At 41.0% G+C, this 15,150-nt stretch overlaps 2 protein-coding genes across 2 annotated transcripts; both read right to left on the reverse strand.

The window, feature by feature from the left end:
- Window positions 1–90: 90 nt before the first annotated feature.
- Window positions 91–4,035, reverse strand: tmub2 (transmembrane and ubiquitin-like domain containing 2). Its single transcript, XM_031318815.2, has 3 exons — window positions 3,885–4,035; window positions 1,635–2,290; window positions 91–1,303 (listed from the first exon to the last, which is right to left on the reverse strand). Exons 2-3 carry the CDS (start codon window positions 2,273–2,275, stop codon window positions 910–912), a joined length of 1,035 nt encoding a protein of 344 aa, XP_031174675.1. The 5' UTR covers window positions 2,276–2,290; window positions 3,885–4,035; the 3' UTR covers window positions 91–909.
- Window positions 4,036–5,802: 1,767 nt separating this feature from the next.
- Window positions 5,803–14,992, reverse strand: asb16 (ankyrin repeat and SOCS box containing 16). The gene is made up of 7 exons (XM_035996754.1): window positions 14,032–14,992; window positions 10,786–11,127; window positions 9,214–9,481; window positions 8,460–8,868; window positions 8,109–8,192; window positions 6,100–6,210; window positions 5,803–6,016 (listed from the first exon to the last, which is right to left on the reverse strand). Exons 2-7 carry the CDS (start codon window positions 11,120–11,122, stop codon window positions 5,831–5,833), a joined length of 1,395 nt encoding a protein of 464 aa, XP_035852647.1. The 5' UTR covers window positions 11,123–11,127; window positions 14,032–14,992; the 3' UTR covers window positions 5,803–5,830.
- Between the last annotated feature and the right edge of the window lie 158 nt (window positions 14,993–15,150).

Raw genomic sequence — 15,150 nt, forward strand, 5'->3', positions numbered from 1 at the left:
CTACAATGCATACTGGTGTTTGTATATAAATAAACACAAAACATAACCAGAGACTCACTTCTTTAGACTACAAACAGATGCTGAAACAGGTTGGTTTGAAATGCTTTAATTTGAGACATCACTGAAGCCAGAGCAGTCCAGCATAATCAGGAGGGTTCCATGTCACCCTCCAAATCTTTAAGTGCCAGATGCAGGTTCATCTGATTCATTCTATCATTTTATTTACAGAAAATACACAATATATTTACAATATCTTCTCAAAAAATGTCTATTTTCATGTCTAGTGATTATTTAAATTAGCCTATTTCTACATAGCAACAGTATTTGAGCAACAAAAATATCTGAACATTTTAGCCTAGCACTGGGGCAGCTGCACAAGTCCATATTTGCTTACACAGAGCTTGATTCATTCAAAAATAACGGCGGTTGAACTGGCACACAGCACGTTGAGTGGTTCCAAAAGGTTTTAGATTATTGCATCTATCAGTTAATTATAATTGTTTTTAACACAGAAATGGTGGCCTAAAAAACAAAGACAAACAAGAAAGCATTAGCAACAATAAAAGAGCGCATAAAGCTAGTGTTTGAACATGGTGTGAACCACTAAGTCATGTTTGGAGAGGAGCCAAAGTATGGTCCGGTTTCAGCTGAACTTCACTCACTCACAGATGATTATTTATTCCACATATACTGTACAATCACTTTTATCTTGTTACATGCACAAACAGCCTTACCTAGCCACCCACACACACACACACACACACACTCTGCAGGCATCCAATCAGCTGTGGCGTCTGTTCCAAGCCCCGTTTTGATTAGTCCATCTCTCCAGGCACCGCCCACTGCTGTAGTTATTTTTATTTTACCACACAACATTCAGCTGTAAGCGTGTTCCCCCTCTCTGCCTTTTTAGCGGCTGTGCATCCCAAATATCAGAAAGCTGAAGAACACAGTGACTCCCACAAGGGAGATGGTCGCAGGGGTGGTGAAGAACTGCCTGTAGTTGATGCGGAAGTACCACACCACGGCCAGTATCACCACAAACACAGGCACCACCAGGCTGCTGGTGCTGATGGCCACACCAGCAGCCCTGAATCCTCCAGAGACCCCAGAGCCAACTCCTGCTCCGGGCCCAGACTGAGCCCCTTCCTCTGGAGTAGCCTCGTGCAGGGCCTGGGAGATGTGGCAGTGGATCACACTGTTGTGTGTAATGTTTAGGGATAACAGAGTCTTCTTGGGATCCTGCAGCAACTGGCCTTGGTAGATAAGTTTTATTTGATGCTCCCGACCTGAGAAGTATTTACTGGGGAAGAGATCGAGGGAGACGAGAAAAGAAGAGAATAATGAACGGTCATTATGGCATTTTGGGATATGCGCTTATTTGCTTTCTGGCAGGGAGTTAGATGAGAAGATCAATACAATCCTCGCGGGCAAGCTGTTTCCCCTTGTTCAGTCTTAACTGAGCTAACTGACTGCTGACTGTAGCTTCAAATTTACCGTACAGACATGCATGTTGCATCTTCTCAGCTAGCTCTCTGCAAGAAGCAAATAAGCGCATATTTCCCAAACTGTAAAACTATTCCTTTCACAATCTATGCTTGAAGTCTGTAGGTGGATGTTCGGGGTTGTTTTACCTTTTCAGTACTCCCACTGTATCCTCTGGTTCTAGAACAGCTACCTCCTCCGTGTCATTTAAATACTTCAGACGGACAGAGATGGAAGCGGTAGTAGAAGTGGTGGTGGTGATGGGGCAGATGGTGCTGGACAATACTGGGATATGCTTTATAATCTTTTTATCTTCCTCCTCCAGCTCTTCCTCCTCATCATCATCATCATCATCCTCCTCCTCCTCCTCCTCCTCATCATCATCATCATCTGACGTATGCACTCTTCCAGCCTGTAGTTGTTTGCTCTGTATGTCTAGCAGGAGATCAGGCCGAACCCCCTCAGCTCCCTCCCCAGTCTCCTCCCCCTCTCCCCTCTCAGTCCCAGGCTCGCCGTCATCCGGCTTGTTCTCCTGAGAAGGTGGAGGAGCTTGCTGTTCCGGAGTGTCGGCGCTAGGAGAGCCTCCGCTGTAGCTGTCGTGACCTCCCAGTCCGATCAGAGAGGCATGAGCACCCACAGTGAGGATGGTGCCCAGTATGTGGTCTCCCCGGTCGGCCACGTGGGTTGAAAGCCAAGCGAAGACGAGGGCCAGGACCAGGAGAAACACACCGCCTGCTGCCGTGACCTCATCCTCCATCCCATCCAGCATGGTCAGTGCACACACTGCCATCTCTGTCCTCCAAACCTGAAGAAAAAACACAACAAGTTTATGTGTGTAGCCTCAAATCACATATTTGCCTCAAAGAGGTTTACAATCCATACAACAATGTAGCAACTAAGCAAAACATATAAGCAAAGGTAAACCCAATCTTAAAGGCTATCAGAGTGTAGTCCAACACTTACCATTCTCTCATATGATAGGAACATCTAAACAAATCCAATTTGATTTTATTGGAAAATAATCTGGCTTTGCATATAAGAAACTCAATGAAAATGACTTATTTTCACAAATAACTTGTCTAGTTATTTAAACTACAACTTTACTAAAAACACAGTAGGGTTGAAAGATATAATGCTGTATACTCATTACATCAACCGATGGACATTTTGCATTACCGTTTATTAGCCCTTTATTATCTATATTTGTATTGGGCCATTAGCAGGACTGCTTTATGGCAATATTGGATTTACAGGATTTTTACGTGTGACAAAGTACCTTTTTAATTCACTGGATTCGCCAAAAACTGGTTATTTTTTATCTGTAAACAGTTACTCTAATTACTTTTACTACACCATGCTATTATAGTAGGGCTGCAACTAATTATTAATTTCACTGTCGAATAATCTGCCAATTATCTTTTAAATCAATCTATACATTGTCAGAACACAGTAAAAGAAAGGCCCAAGGTGACCTGTTTTGTCCAACCATCACTCTAAACTCAAAGCTATTATTTAATTACCATCACACGAGATGAAGAAAAGCAGCAAATCTCCACAACTAAAAAGCTAAAAATAGGATATGTTATACTTGTGACAGAAGATAGATCTTATATATCCATACCTCCCACCCACGGCGTAGCTCTAGCCTATATGATGACAGAAGAAAACGTCCTGTTCCTGATTGTTGTAATAAATTGGTTACAGAGTGAAACCACCATAATCTTTAAAAAGCTCTGACTTTGTAGCAATGATACAGTTGTATTCTTTGAGTGAATTGAGCCCCTGCGCATCCGGACAAAGCTACTTCACACAATACACATTACTCGGGTTTGTATACGTAGAAACGGATTATAAAGACATTATGTCATAGCTCTGTAGCAACATAGCTACATGTTATACGCAGGGTTGCTGGCAGATGAATAATCTTTTAACGAGGTGTTACCAAAAGACATTAGCGTTATTTAGGGTGAAAGTTACTCAACGTATAAATCCGCAGCAGCTATCAGGGCTGGTCATCAGCTGTTGTAGCTGTGAAGCTATGTCTATTAAACCCAGCTGTTCAAAGACGTGTCAACAGGGATGTCTTATGCCACGTTAGTCATTACACTCGACATTTAGCTAGCTATACAAACAATGTGCCGTTATGTTACCTAATCTTCTGAGCTGCTAACTTGTCATGTTGTAACAGTTGTTAGGTTATGTTGCTAGTTAGCGAGCTAAGTTAGCTTGCAAGCTAGCCTACCTTGCTAGCTAGCTAAAAAAAAAAAAAAAAAACGACCTTCGGCTGTTTACGACTCTCGCCGCTCTGTTTTGTTTTTGTCGCGACTGTTTTCAAACTGAACACAGAGGTCGTGTGAACGTCCGTGCGTCTTTGTTGTATTGATATTAAACAATCTTACCGGCCAGCTGTATAAATCAGAGCATGTTTGAAGCCGAGGCTCGATGCTAGTTAGCAGCTGCTCCTTAAAAACCACATAATAAACACAGAGGCTACGGGACGAGACGGCGTGACGTCATCGCCGGGCAGTTGGGAGCGCTTGTTTTGGAGACGGGTCACGCCGGCACGCTTGTTGCTCCTCCTGCTCATAATAACTATACATATAATATATAATAATGTATGATATTTACTATGCTGGTAATTTAGAGACCTATTCACAGTGGTGAAATGTAACTTAGTACATTTACTCAAGTACTGTACTTAAGTAGCTACAAGTTCAAGGTACTTTCTACTTCTACTCCACTTCATTTCAGAGGGAAATATTGTACTTTTTACTCATTTATTTGACAGCTTTAGTTATTTTCAATTTAAGATGTTTGTATACAAAGTATAGGGGGAGCTTATAAAAGAAAAAATAATTGGCAACTACTTTGATAATTGATAAGATACAGACGTAGTATAAGGTGTAGTAATATAGTATAACATAATATAAAGTATAGCACAGCAATATAACAGTACATGCAGTATAGCATATAATTGAATAGAATATCAAATACAATATGGTGTCATATAGCAGGCTGTAGTATAATAGACCTATATAACGAGATATCCACAGTATGGTGAGATATATAATCCCTCTGGCACGGAGACAATGAAGAGGTGAGTGTCTCGAGTGAACCAGACTGTCATTTTACTTTTCATTTATTTTTGAAAATGTTGTGCTATTGGTTGGACAAAAAAAAGTGAGGCGTCACTTTTGGCTCTGGGTAATTATGACGGCATTTATTTCTGTTATCTGAATTTTTTTTTTCAAAAAGCAATTGATTGATTAATGGAGAAAAAAATGACGTAATCAATAATGAAAAGTATCAATAATTAGTTGTAGTCCTATACAAAAATTGAGTTCCAGCTCAACCAACTACAACCGTAATATCCTGTTTTAATGTTACTGCATGAGTGATAATAATTTTATAATATAATATATAATAGTATAACAGTCACAGGGGACATTTCTCTGCATTGAGTACTTTTCTTGTAATATTTAAGCACATTTTCATGATTATACTTACAAACTTTTACTAAAGTAACATTTGCAATGCTGAACTTTTACATGTAACAGTATAAACAGTAAGACTATTTTCACAGTGCTATTAGTATTTTTTCCTAAAGGATCTGAATACTTTCTCCACCACTGCCTATTCAGGACAATAGAAAAACGTTTCTATCTGCACACAGCGTGCAACATTATATCCAAGATACATACTGTACATGAAGTATTTCATTTATCTTTAATTACATTTTAAACGGAGGCTGAAAAAGTAATTATGAGGAAAAGTCTTGCATTCACTTAAGTAAATACAGTAGCATAATTTGCACGCTGATCTCTTCATGTATATTCTGGCCAGTTTTTATGGAAAATGCAAAAATAACAAAAGCATATTACAGCCCCAATATTACTACTACTGTTAGTACTAGTGGTGCCTATTTCTCATATGGTATTCCATTTGTGTATACCGTGTTCAAAGAAGCTATGCGAGTAAATACTGTAGGTTTATTTTTGCATGCAATGGTTATGTCATATTAAGTTTAATATGCAAGCACTTTGTTGCTGACATTAGTGTTAAAACAATAGTACCAACCAACCAATACAATATAGACAAATTAAAAGTTAATAAATAATATTCCAACAGGAGGTAAAGTTGTGTTTATTTGTATTTTCTTACAGAAAGTCCATCTGAAAGTGTTGACAAAGTTGACAAAAGAAAAGTATTAGTTTGAAGGAAAAAAAAAAGTAACTGAAACAGGTTATTGTAATCTAATAAAAACTTGTTTTCAAATATAAAAAAAATAAATATATATAATATATATATATATATATATACACACACACACACACACAATATGAAGTTATTGGAGTGTCCCGTCCTTACACAGCAGCAGGTAATCCCTCACAGAGCTGGGAATGTCCAGTTCACTGACTGCTGCGAAACATCGGCCTCCGAGGCGCAGGCGTAAAGCACATCGGCAGAGATGCTGCAGAGAGCGAGGCTGGCCGCTCTGCTGACGCGCCAGGTCGAAGAAAGGCCGGTGCTCCTGAGGCAGCGTAGGGACAAACAAAACCACTTTAGAGCACTGGATAGTACGAGACGAGAAGAGGTGATTTAAACGCTGCTCACCTCATATATCTCAGTGGGCAGAGAGTCCATCCACTCACAGGGAGGGATGGATGTGTACGAGTTCAGCATCACCTCCAGAGTGGCAGGAGAGAGGACACACTGCTTCAACATCTGTGCAGAGCAAAGAAATAATCACACTATCCAACTTGTTAAAAAGATTTCTAGAGTCAAACTACCTGAAAAGATGATAGATGTTAGAGGTTAATCCTCGTCTGTCTGACTTGATATTTACAGTATTACATGTGCTAGAACCTTTTATGCTTTGTATTTAGATTATTTCTTGGCCTCATATTGTGTTAGTTTTTCACTATTTTAACACCTGTCTTCATTATTATTGCATTAATATATTGGCCGAATGTGTTGTAGTATTGGACTCTTTACTTTACCTCTAAGTAATGACCAGAAAACTGTCGGCGCGTCTACATGATACAAGCCTTCCGTGATCGCGCACCGCCCCCACCCCTCCTCCACGCAGTTGCTAGTAGTCAAGGAGGACACGGAAGATTAAAAAAACATGATGGACTCTTCAGAAGAGGTAATTATCTTCACTTGAGTTTCTGCGTGCGAAACGCTGGACGATTTTCTGAACAGCCATACTGAGAAATACAGAGAGAGTTGGTGGAGCTGATAGTCTTAATTAGCTTTGTAGCAACTCATTTGGCAACGGCTTGAATTTATCAATTGGTGTTTATTTGTGTCAAGCGGTACAAGCGGCCGAAATGGGTTTCCTCAGGAGGGTGGCTGGTGTCTCCCTTAGAGATAGGGTGAGAAGCTCAGTCATCCGTGAGGAGCTCGGAGTAGAGCCGCTGCTCCTTCGCGTCGAAAGGAGCCAGTTGAGGTGGTTCGGGCATCTGGTAAGGATGCCCCCTGGGCGCCTCCCTAGGGAGGTGTTCCAGGCACGTCCAGCTGGGAGGAGGCCTCGGGGAAGACCCAGGACTAGGTGGAGGGATTATATCTCCAACCTGGCCTGGGAACGCCTCAGGATCCCCCAGTCGGAGCTGGTTAATGTGGCTCGGGAAAGGGAAGTTTGGGGTCCCCTGCTGGAGCTGCTGCCCCCGCGACCCGAGACCGGATAAGCGGACGAAGATGGATGGATGGATGGATTGTGTCAAAACGTTACGCACTAAAGCTTTAATAGTAATGGATTCTGTTGTCTTCATTGATATACTTCAGAAACATAACATTTTGGTATGTTTTTTAATGAAGTTTATGATGTGGGAGTGCGGAACAAACAAGACGGAGGAGTTAAATTCACTTGAGTCTGTTTACTCTCACTTTTTATCAACAGCTGACAGCTTCAGGTTCCACTTCCAGTTTACACCGACCTACTCACAATCTACACATAGCCTGAAGTAGTGTCCCAACAACGCCCCCTCTTCCCAGTGAGCTCCTTACTTAAAGGAGTCGCAGTCTCCAGTGAATGTCTCAATATTGTGGGTCACCACACAGGCCCCCCCAGAATTCTCCCCCCCAAAAAAGTGCAAATCAGTTAAGTCCACAAGTACAATAACAGGCCCACAGTCCGCTCAGTGGGGGTCGGACTAGGCGGCCAAAGCGGCTGCACTTAACAGGTGTAGGGACGAGGACAAGGGCCGGAGCTGGCACGGAGACCAAGGCAGGGGGGGGGGGCCACGACTTTGAATATTTCTAGTTCGGATATAAGACTTGGACTGGGTATTGTTTGATCTCCCTCCCCTGTTCCCTGTTCGAACATTTCTTGTTAATAACAGTATTATTATAATAATTATAATTTTATAGATTTTACCATATAATGTTTCTTCATTATTGATGTGGTAATTGTCTCAGTTGTTGAATTTGGCCCCTTTTTTGATTGGGTGCTTGCTACAGCCTTTGGCCTCAGTATAAAGATGTTCTTATTTCACATTGAGAATTTGGGGAGTTTAACCATTTCTGTTACCATTTACTCACCTGTCGACCAGGTGTGCATTAGAAAACAGCTCATTTGACATGTATCAGTATCAGATTCTCTCAGTGTAGTTGTTTTTAACCTTTGGTGAAACAGGCTGAGCTCCATGGTTCAGAAGTGACCGTGCTACAGCTTCCGGTTGCTGGCCTAGGTAATCTTCAACCACCTTAAAAAACAAGCAAAAAGTGTTAATCGTTTTATAATAATAATAATTAATAGTTATAGCTCTCTACTGGATTAATCAGATTCTAAACTTCACATCTTTGCAGTTTCACATAACTGTTATTATGTAACAGTTATATCAGATAACTGTAATCAGATTGTAATAACTGTAATAACTGTAATCAGATTCTAAACTTCACATCTTTGCAGTTTCACATAACTGTTATTAACTAACACTAACCCTGATATCCACCCAGCCCTCATGAGCTACCTGTAACAGACAGTCCATTGGTGTGTATCCTGCACAGTTGGCAACATCTGCCTTGGCTCCATGCTGCAGGAGGACGTCCACAATTCGGGGGCTGCAGTTTGCACAAGCATTGTGCAGAGGGGTGTGCTGCTTCCTGCCTGCAGTTCTGGGATCAGCTCCTGCATCCAGCAGCTTTTGAATCACACGTAAATAGCGGCCGGCCTCAGAGGGCCTCTCGGCACCGGAGCATGCAGCGTTCAGAGGGGTCTCCCCCTCTTGATTTGTGGCTGACACATCTGCTCCGTGGCTGAGGAAGAGCTCCACATGCTCCTCCAGGCCTCGCCGGGCGGCCACGTGCAGAGGAGTGAGCCTCGACTCCCTCATCCTCACACTGACCTCTGCACCTCCGTCTATCAGCAACTCAGCACACCTGGAACAAAAGGCTCACATTTGCAAAAACATCTAGTCTTTTCTCTCTAACAATAGTTGAAGTTAAAATTTTCTTGGAAGAAAGAAGATTGAAAATCTTTCGGTTCTCAAAGAGATTTAAATTTTCTTACACTCTGCATGAGCCATTTGTCTTATTGTAAGACAATTAGGTTTTTAAATTAGACTCTTATTACAATAGGAGGAAATTACTCAAAAAAGAACATTTTTGATCAAAAAGAGAAGATGAACTTAAAACTCAACTTCAGTTAACCCAGTGGTGGTTATTGATATGAATATATTGTAGGCCTACAAACGGTTAGTCGTCAGCTCCTCTAACAACACTCACTGCAATGACTGGGCAGAGGTGCAGAGGTGAAGAGGAGCGCTGCCGTCTGCCGCCAGCAGGTCAGGATCTGCTCCGTGAGAGAGCAGCAGCTGGACACAAGCCGCATGGCCGCCCATACAAGCATCATGGAGGGCCGTGTTACCTCCGGGGTCAGCGTTCACCTCAGCCCCACGGAACAGCAGCTCCTCCACACATCCTGTGTGTCCTCTGCTGGCAGCCAGACGTAATGCTGAAGTCTGCTTCACCTTGGAGCTCAGCGTCCACATTCCTGACAGAGGAAGAGGAAGCCTGTTCAGTGTTAACAGCATTTATGTGAGATTATATAGCCAATCAGATAGCTTTATTTATCTCCAAAGGGCAATTCAGTTTGTACAGTCCACTGAAACATAGGCCTACAGTCATGTGAAAGAATTAGGACACCCATGCTAAAGTTGTCTAAAAAGAGGAATAAAAAAAATAATTTTTTGCAAATTGATCTTAATGCCTTAATTAAAAAAATTAGGAAAAATCCAATCTTTAAGGACAACAATGTTCTTTGTGAATGAATAATGTATCGTAAATAAATAAATGTTCTTGCATAAGTAAGTACACCCCTATGTTAAATTCCTATAGAGGCAGGCAGATTTTTATTTTGAAAGGCCAGTTATTTCATGGATCCAGTATACTATGCATCCTGATAAAGTTCCCTTGGCCTTTGGAATTAAAATAGCCCCACATCATCACATACCCTTCACCATACCTAGAGATTGGCATGGGGTACTTTCCATAAAATCATCTCTCAATGCAAATCAAACCAGCTATTAGGCTAACTGAAATAAAACCATGCCAATCTCTAGGTATGGTGAAGGGTATGTGATGATGTGGGGCTATTTTAATTCCAAAGGTCAAGGGAACTTTATCAGGATGCATAGTATCCTGGATCCATGAAATAACTGGCCTTTCAAAATAAAAATCTGCCTGCCTCTATGGGAATTTAACATAGGGGTGTACTTACTTATGCCCACTGTATTTTAAGGAAGAACATTTATTTATTTACGATACACATTTTTTAATTAAGGCATTAAGATCAGTTTCCAAAAGATGATTTTTTTATTCCTCTTTTTAGTCAACTTTAGCATGGGTGTCCTAATTTTTTCACATGACTGTATATACATATTCACACTGCCAGTCATCAGTGACAGAGGGAGCACAATAAAAAGGCCTATGGGAAAGTGCGAGAACCAGAAGTATAGGCTGCAACAAGAAAATATTTGAAATAAGAACTGAATAAAGACGATAAAGTAAGATAAAGAAAGACGAAATAGAATAATAAAATCGATAAAGTGCAGAGTGTATTGCACATAACCAATTACAATCCACCAATTTTACACACACAACCAATATGAGGTTTGTGCAAAATACATTACATTCAGGACAGCTACTCCGCATTCAGCAGCTTAATTGCAGAGGGAATAAACAATTTGGAGTAATGGTCTTTCTGGGAGGCGGCGGATAGCGCCGTCCGGAAGGCATTAGTGTAAACTCACTGAACAAAATATGGTCATTATATTATAAGAGGTTTTGAACTCGTACCCATCTCTGGAGCCCACAGCATCTCCTCATGCACCGTCTCCATCAGGGCGTTGACCATCGCAGGGTCCTTCAGCACCGCATACACTCCTTTCATGTCCCCCCACATGAAGGTGTTGTGCACGGCCGTGTCTCTGCACCGGACCTGGGGTGGAGGGGCCCGGACCTCCTGGAGCCGTTGCTGCCTGGGAGGAGGCCTGGGGGCCCGGGGCAGCGGGGCCCTTGTCATGGCTCTCCTATGAGCCAACGCTTGCCGAGCATCCTCCCACTCCTGAAGCTCCTGCTCCAGTCTCAGGGAGCGGAGTGAGGAAGAAGTGAACGGAAATGTGTCCTTTGACATGGCACCTTAAAGTGAGCCCACCAGAAAGTAGTAAAAAGAAGGCGAGTTCAAAGAAAGTAGATTTTTATGCCATGTTCATGTAAGTCCACACATTAAACTCCTCTAAAAGCAACAGGGTCTTGCCTCTGAAGCACTGTGCAGTTACTTTTCAGAGGAAATGACGACGCTGAAGTTGGCATCCGATTCGCAGCTTCCAATTCGGCAGTTAAGGGGAAATTTAAGGGGAACTTAAAACTGTCCGATTTACATCGCTAAGTGACTGATCCTCCGTTTTTTGAACCTCTTACTGTATTGAATGAGTGTTAGTCATTAAGGTAAATTAGTAATTATGTCTAAAACACACTTTTAGATTTGTGAAAGCTTTATTGTCTTTATGAGAACACAATAAAGGGAGATTTTACTGTTTTTTGCATATGTAGACCGCATTAGACCAGGTCCAGATCCAAAACCACAATACTTAGACTTATCAAATCAGGACTACATGATCCCAGAGAGGCTAAGGAGTCTTAAAAACACAGTTTCAGATTTGTGAAAACTTTATTCTATTTGTGAAAATGCAATAAAGGGAGATTTTACTGTTTTTTGCATATGTAGACCACTTCAGACCAGGTCCAGATCCAAAACCACAATACCTAGACTGGTCAAATCAGGACTACATTATCCCAGAGAGTCTAATGAGTGTTAAGAACACATTTTCAGATTTGTAAAAGCTTTATTCTATTTGTGAAAATGCAATAAAGGGAGATTTTACTGTTTTTTTCACATATAGACCACATTAAACCAGGTCTAGATTCAAAACCACAATACCTAGACTTGTCAAATCTGGACTACATTATCCCAGAGAGTCTAAGGAGTCTTAAAAACACAGTTTCAGATTTGTGACAGCTTTATTCTATTTGTGAAAATGTAATAAAGAGAGATTTTACTGTTGTTTGTATATGTAGACCACATTAGACCAGGTTTCCAAAAGGTAAAAATAACTTTTTCTACTTTTCTTTTGAAGTGAGAAGGAAGACCTGCTCATGGATATAAGAAATGACATGGAGAGACGTGGACTTCTACATTGAATGTCAATTAGCAAAGGCCATGCTGTGGCAATAAATAAAACAGTGGACCTGCTATAAAAGCATTACTAATCTGAAATCTGTTTTTAAGACTCTTTAGCCTCTCTGGGTTAATTCTTGTCCAGTTTTGACAAGTTTAGGTGTAGTGGTTTTGGATCTGGACCTGGTCCAATGTGGTCTACATATGCAAAAAACAGTAAAATCTCTCTTTATTGCATTTTCACAAATAGAATACAGCTTTCACAAATCTCAAACTGGGTTTTTTAAGACTCCTTAGCCTCTCTGGGATAATGTAGTCCTGATTTGACAAGTCTAGGTATTGCGGTTTTGGATCTAGACCTGGTCTAATGTGGTCTATATGTGAAAAAAACAGTAAAATCTCCCTTTATTGCATTTTCACAAATAGAATAAAGTTTTCACAAATCTGAAATTGTGTTTTTAAGACTCCTTAGACTCTCTGGGATAATTCGGTCCTGATTTGATAAGTCTAAGTATTGTGGTTTTGGATCTGGACCTGGTCCAATGTGGTCTATGTGTGAAAAAAACAGTAAAATCTCCCTTTATTGCATTTTCACAAATAGAATAAAGCTTTCACAAATCTGAAAATGTGTTCTTAACACTCCTTAGACTCTCTGGGATAATGTAGTCCAGATTTGACCAGTCTAGGTATTGTGGTTTTGAATCTAGACCTGGTCTAATGCGGTCTACATATGCAAAAAAACAGTAAAATCTCCCTTTATTGTGTTCTCATCAAGACAATAAAGCTTTCACAAATCTAAAAGTGTGTTTTAGACATAATTACTAATTTACCTTAATGACTAACACTCATTCAATACAGTAAGAGGTTCAAAAAACGGAGGATCAGTCTAGAGCTTAGATCGGCCCAAAAAATCAAGCCCAAACCTGCCCGAGCCCGAGCACGTTGTGCCCGACACATTAACTGTAATTATGAACCCGAGCCCGATTTAAACCCGACCATTTTTTTAATACGTGGGCCGTTATAACTGACGTTCTCAACTACAATTCAGAGTTGTTTGAACTACAGAAATCTGTTTAGAACAACAAGGACGAAGCATGTAAACTGCGCTGTTTGTTTAGAATGGAACGGATCGCAAGTGGATCCGAATGAAGAAACGTAAAAAAAAGAAACAATGATGAACAACATATTGTTGTCACTGCCCACGACTTGTTTAAACTTCTTCCATACCTCCGACTTTCCTCCACACTTGCTCAAAGTTAATTTTCCTGTTTTTCTTTTTTTCTTTACATCTTCAAGCTCCCGGTGTGATGCGTGCGAGAGGAGGAGACTCCGCGCATGAAGTGCTGCATTTTGTAACTGCAACCTAACTTTTGTAGGCTACACATTTGTTACTTTTATATAGCCTATATATATGTTTATAATATTTCTGATTATGGCATAGCTTTCTCCCCACCCAAATAGGATAATAAGGTAATGGATAATGGCCCGAGGATGTGGCGGAAAATAACGGCCCGAGCCCGACCCGAGGTCCGGTGTTGCACCGAAATCTGTGACCCGTCGTGATCTGTGTCCCTCCTGTTAAAAGCGTAGCGCCCCCTTCCGTGGTTAAGGTTAGGGACAGGGGTTTGGTTCAGGTTGAGGTAGGGGGACACCGATCTCGATGGGTCACAGATTTCGGTGTAACACCGGTCTGGCTCGGGTCGGGCTCGGGCCGAGAATCTAAACTCTAGATCAGTCACTTAGCGATGTAAATCGGACAGTTTTAAGTTCCCCTTAAATTTCCCCTTAACTGCCGAATCGGAAGCTGCGAATCGGATGCCAACTTCAGCGTCGTGAGGAAATGTTAGCCTGCAGCTTTTACTCACCCTTCACTGGAACTGTTGGGAGTCACAAGGGGTACAAGCAGAGGTCAAGTAAAAACTTTCAGAATTTAAATCACAATTTAAGTCTTGCTTCCCTTTTATGTCAAATATTACAACTCAAAAATGAAATGCCCTTCCTTAATGGACACAGTCAGAAGCTTGTTGCTCAAAAAAAAACTTCAGCACTACTGTAGTTATTAATAGAGCAGAATGCAAGCTGATACTTGTATTACCTTAAATGGCCACCAGATGGCAGTATTGATCCAGTATTTATATCCCCCATTCCGTCATTTTAACAAAAGAACCAAGAAATGTCAACTTAGACAGCATCTCTATCCAGCTATATAGCAGGCGCTGTGGTATTGTCAGTTGTCAATTGAAGATCACAACTTTTGAAATGCAGTGTGGCTATTACACTGTTTGGTTCGCAACTTTCTTCGTGAGCGTGTGTGATACTGTAAGTGTTGGCAACCATAGGCCTACCTGATATAACCTGAGCCATTTACAGCTTCCATCTGATTTAAAGGCACAGTGAGGACAAAGCATTGTGAGATCATCCTTAATGTCATGTATTTCTTGTAGAAATTCTGAATTTGGACATGCAGTGTGACATGGTTATATAAAACCAATGTGTTAATTTATGTTTGGAAAATGATTCAGCCATTACTGGTACATTGTTTTAGGATAATCTGTCCTTCCGAATGTAAAACTGATAGGATTTTGATTTGCTGCAGTGACCCAGTAAAATAACACCCAGAAGATGTAAAGGAACTGATATCATTCCTTGGCCGTGGCATATAGGGGTGTCATGGGTGTGCTGGAGTGAGTCCACTCACTTTTTATAGTGACATGGTTTGTGGTGGTGGCACAAGTGTGGATTTAGTTTTTTAGTTTTATGTTTTTTTTCCACAGATAGACTATTTCTAGTGCTCCAACAGTTTTTGTTTAGATGTCTGTCCTCTCATTTCCCTTTCTTTTAGAGATTAAGTACATGTTTTAGAAATAGTTTTAATTTAACACAGGAATTGAGGAATAACGCAGTAAAATCGATGTATTTTAACTAAAAGAAAAGAAAAACGAAGGTACTTGGGAGTAGGAGTGAATCGTCACGCTATGTTTAAA

The sequence above is a fragment of the Sander lucioperca genome, chromosome 21 (genome assembly GCF_008315115.2).
Source record: "Sander lucioperca isolate FBNREF2018 chromosome 21, SLUC_FBN_1.2, whole genome shotgun sequence".
NCBI lineage: Eukaryota > Metazoa > Chordata > Actinopteri > Perciformes > Percidae > Sander > Sander lucioperca.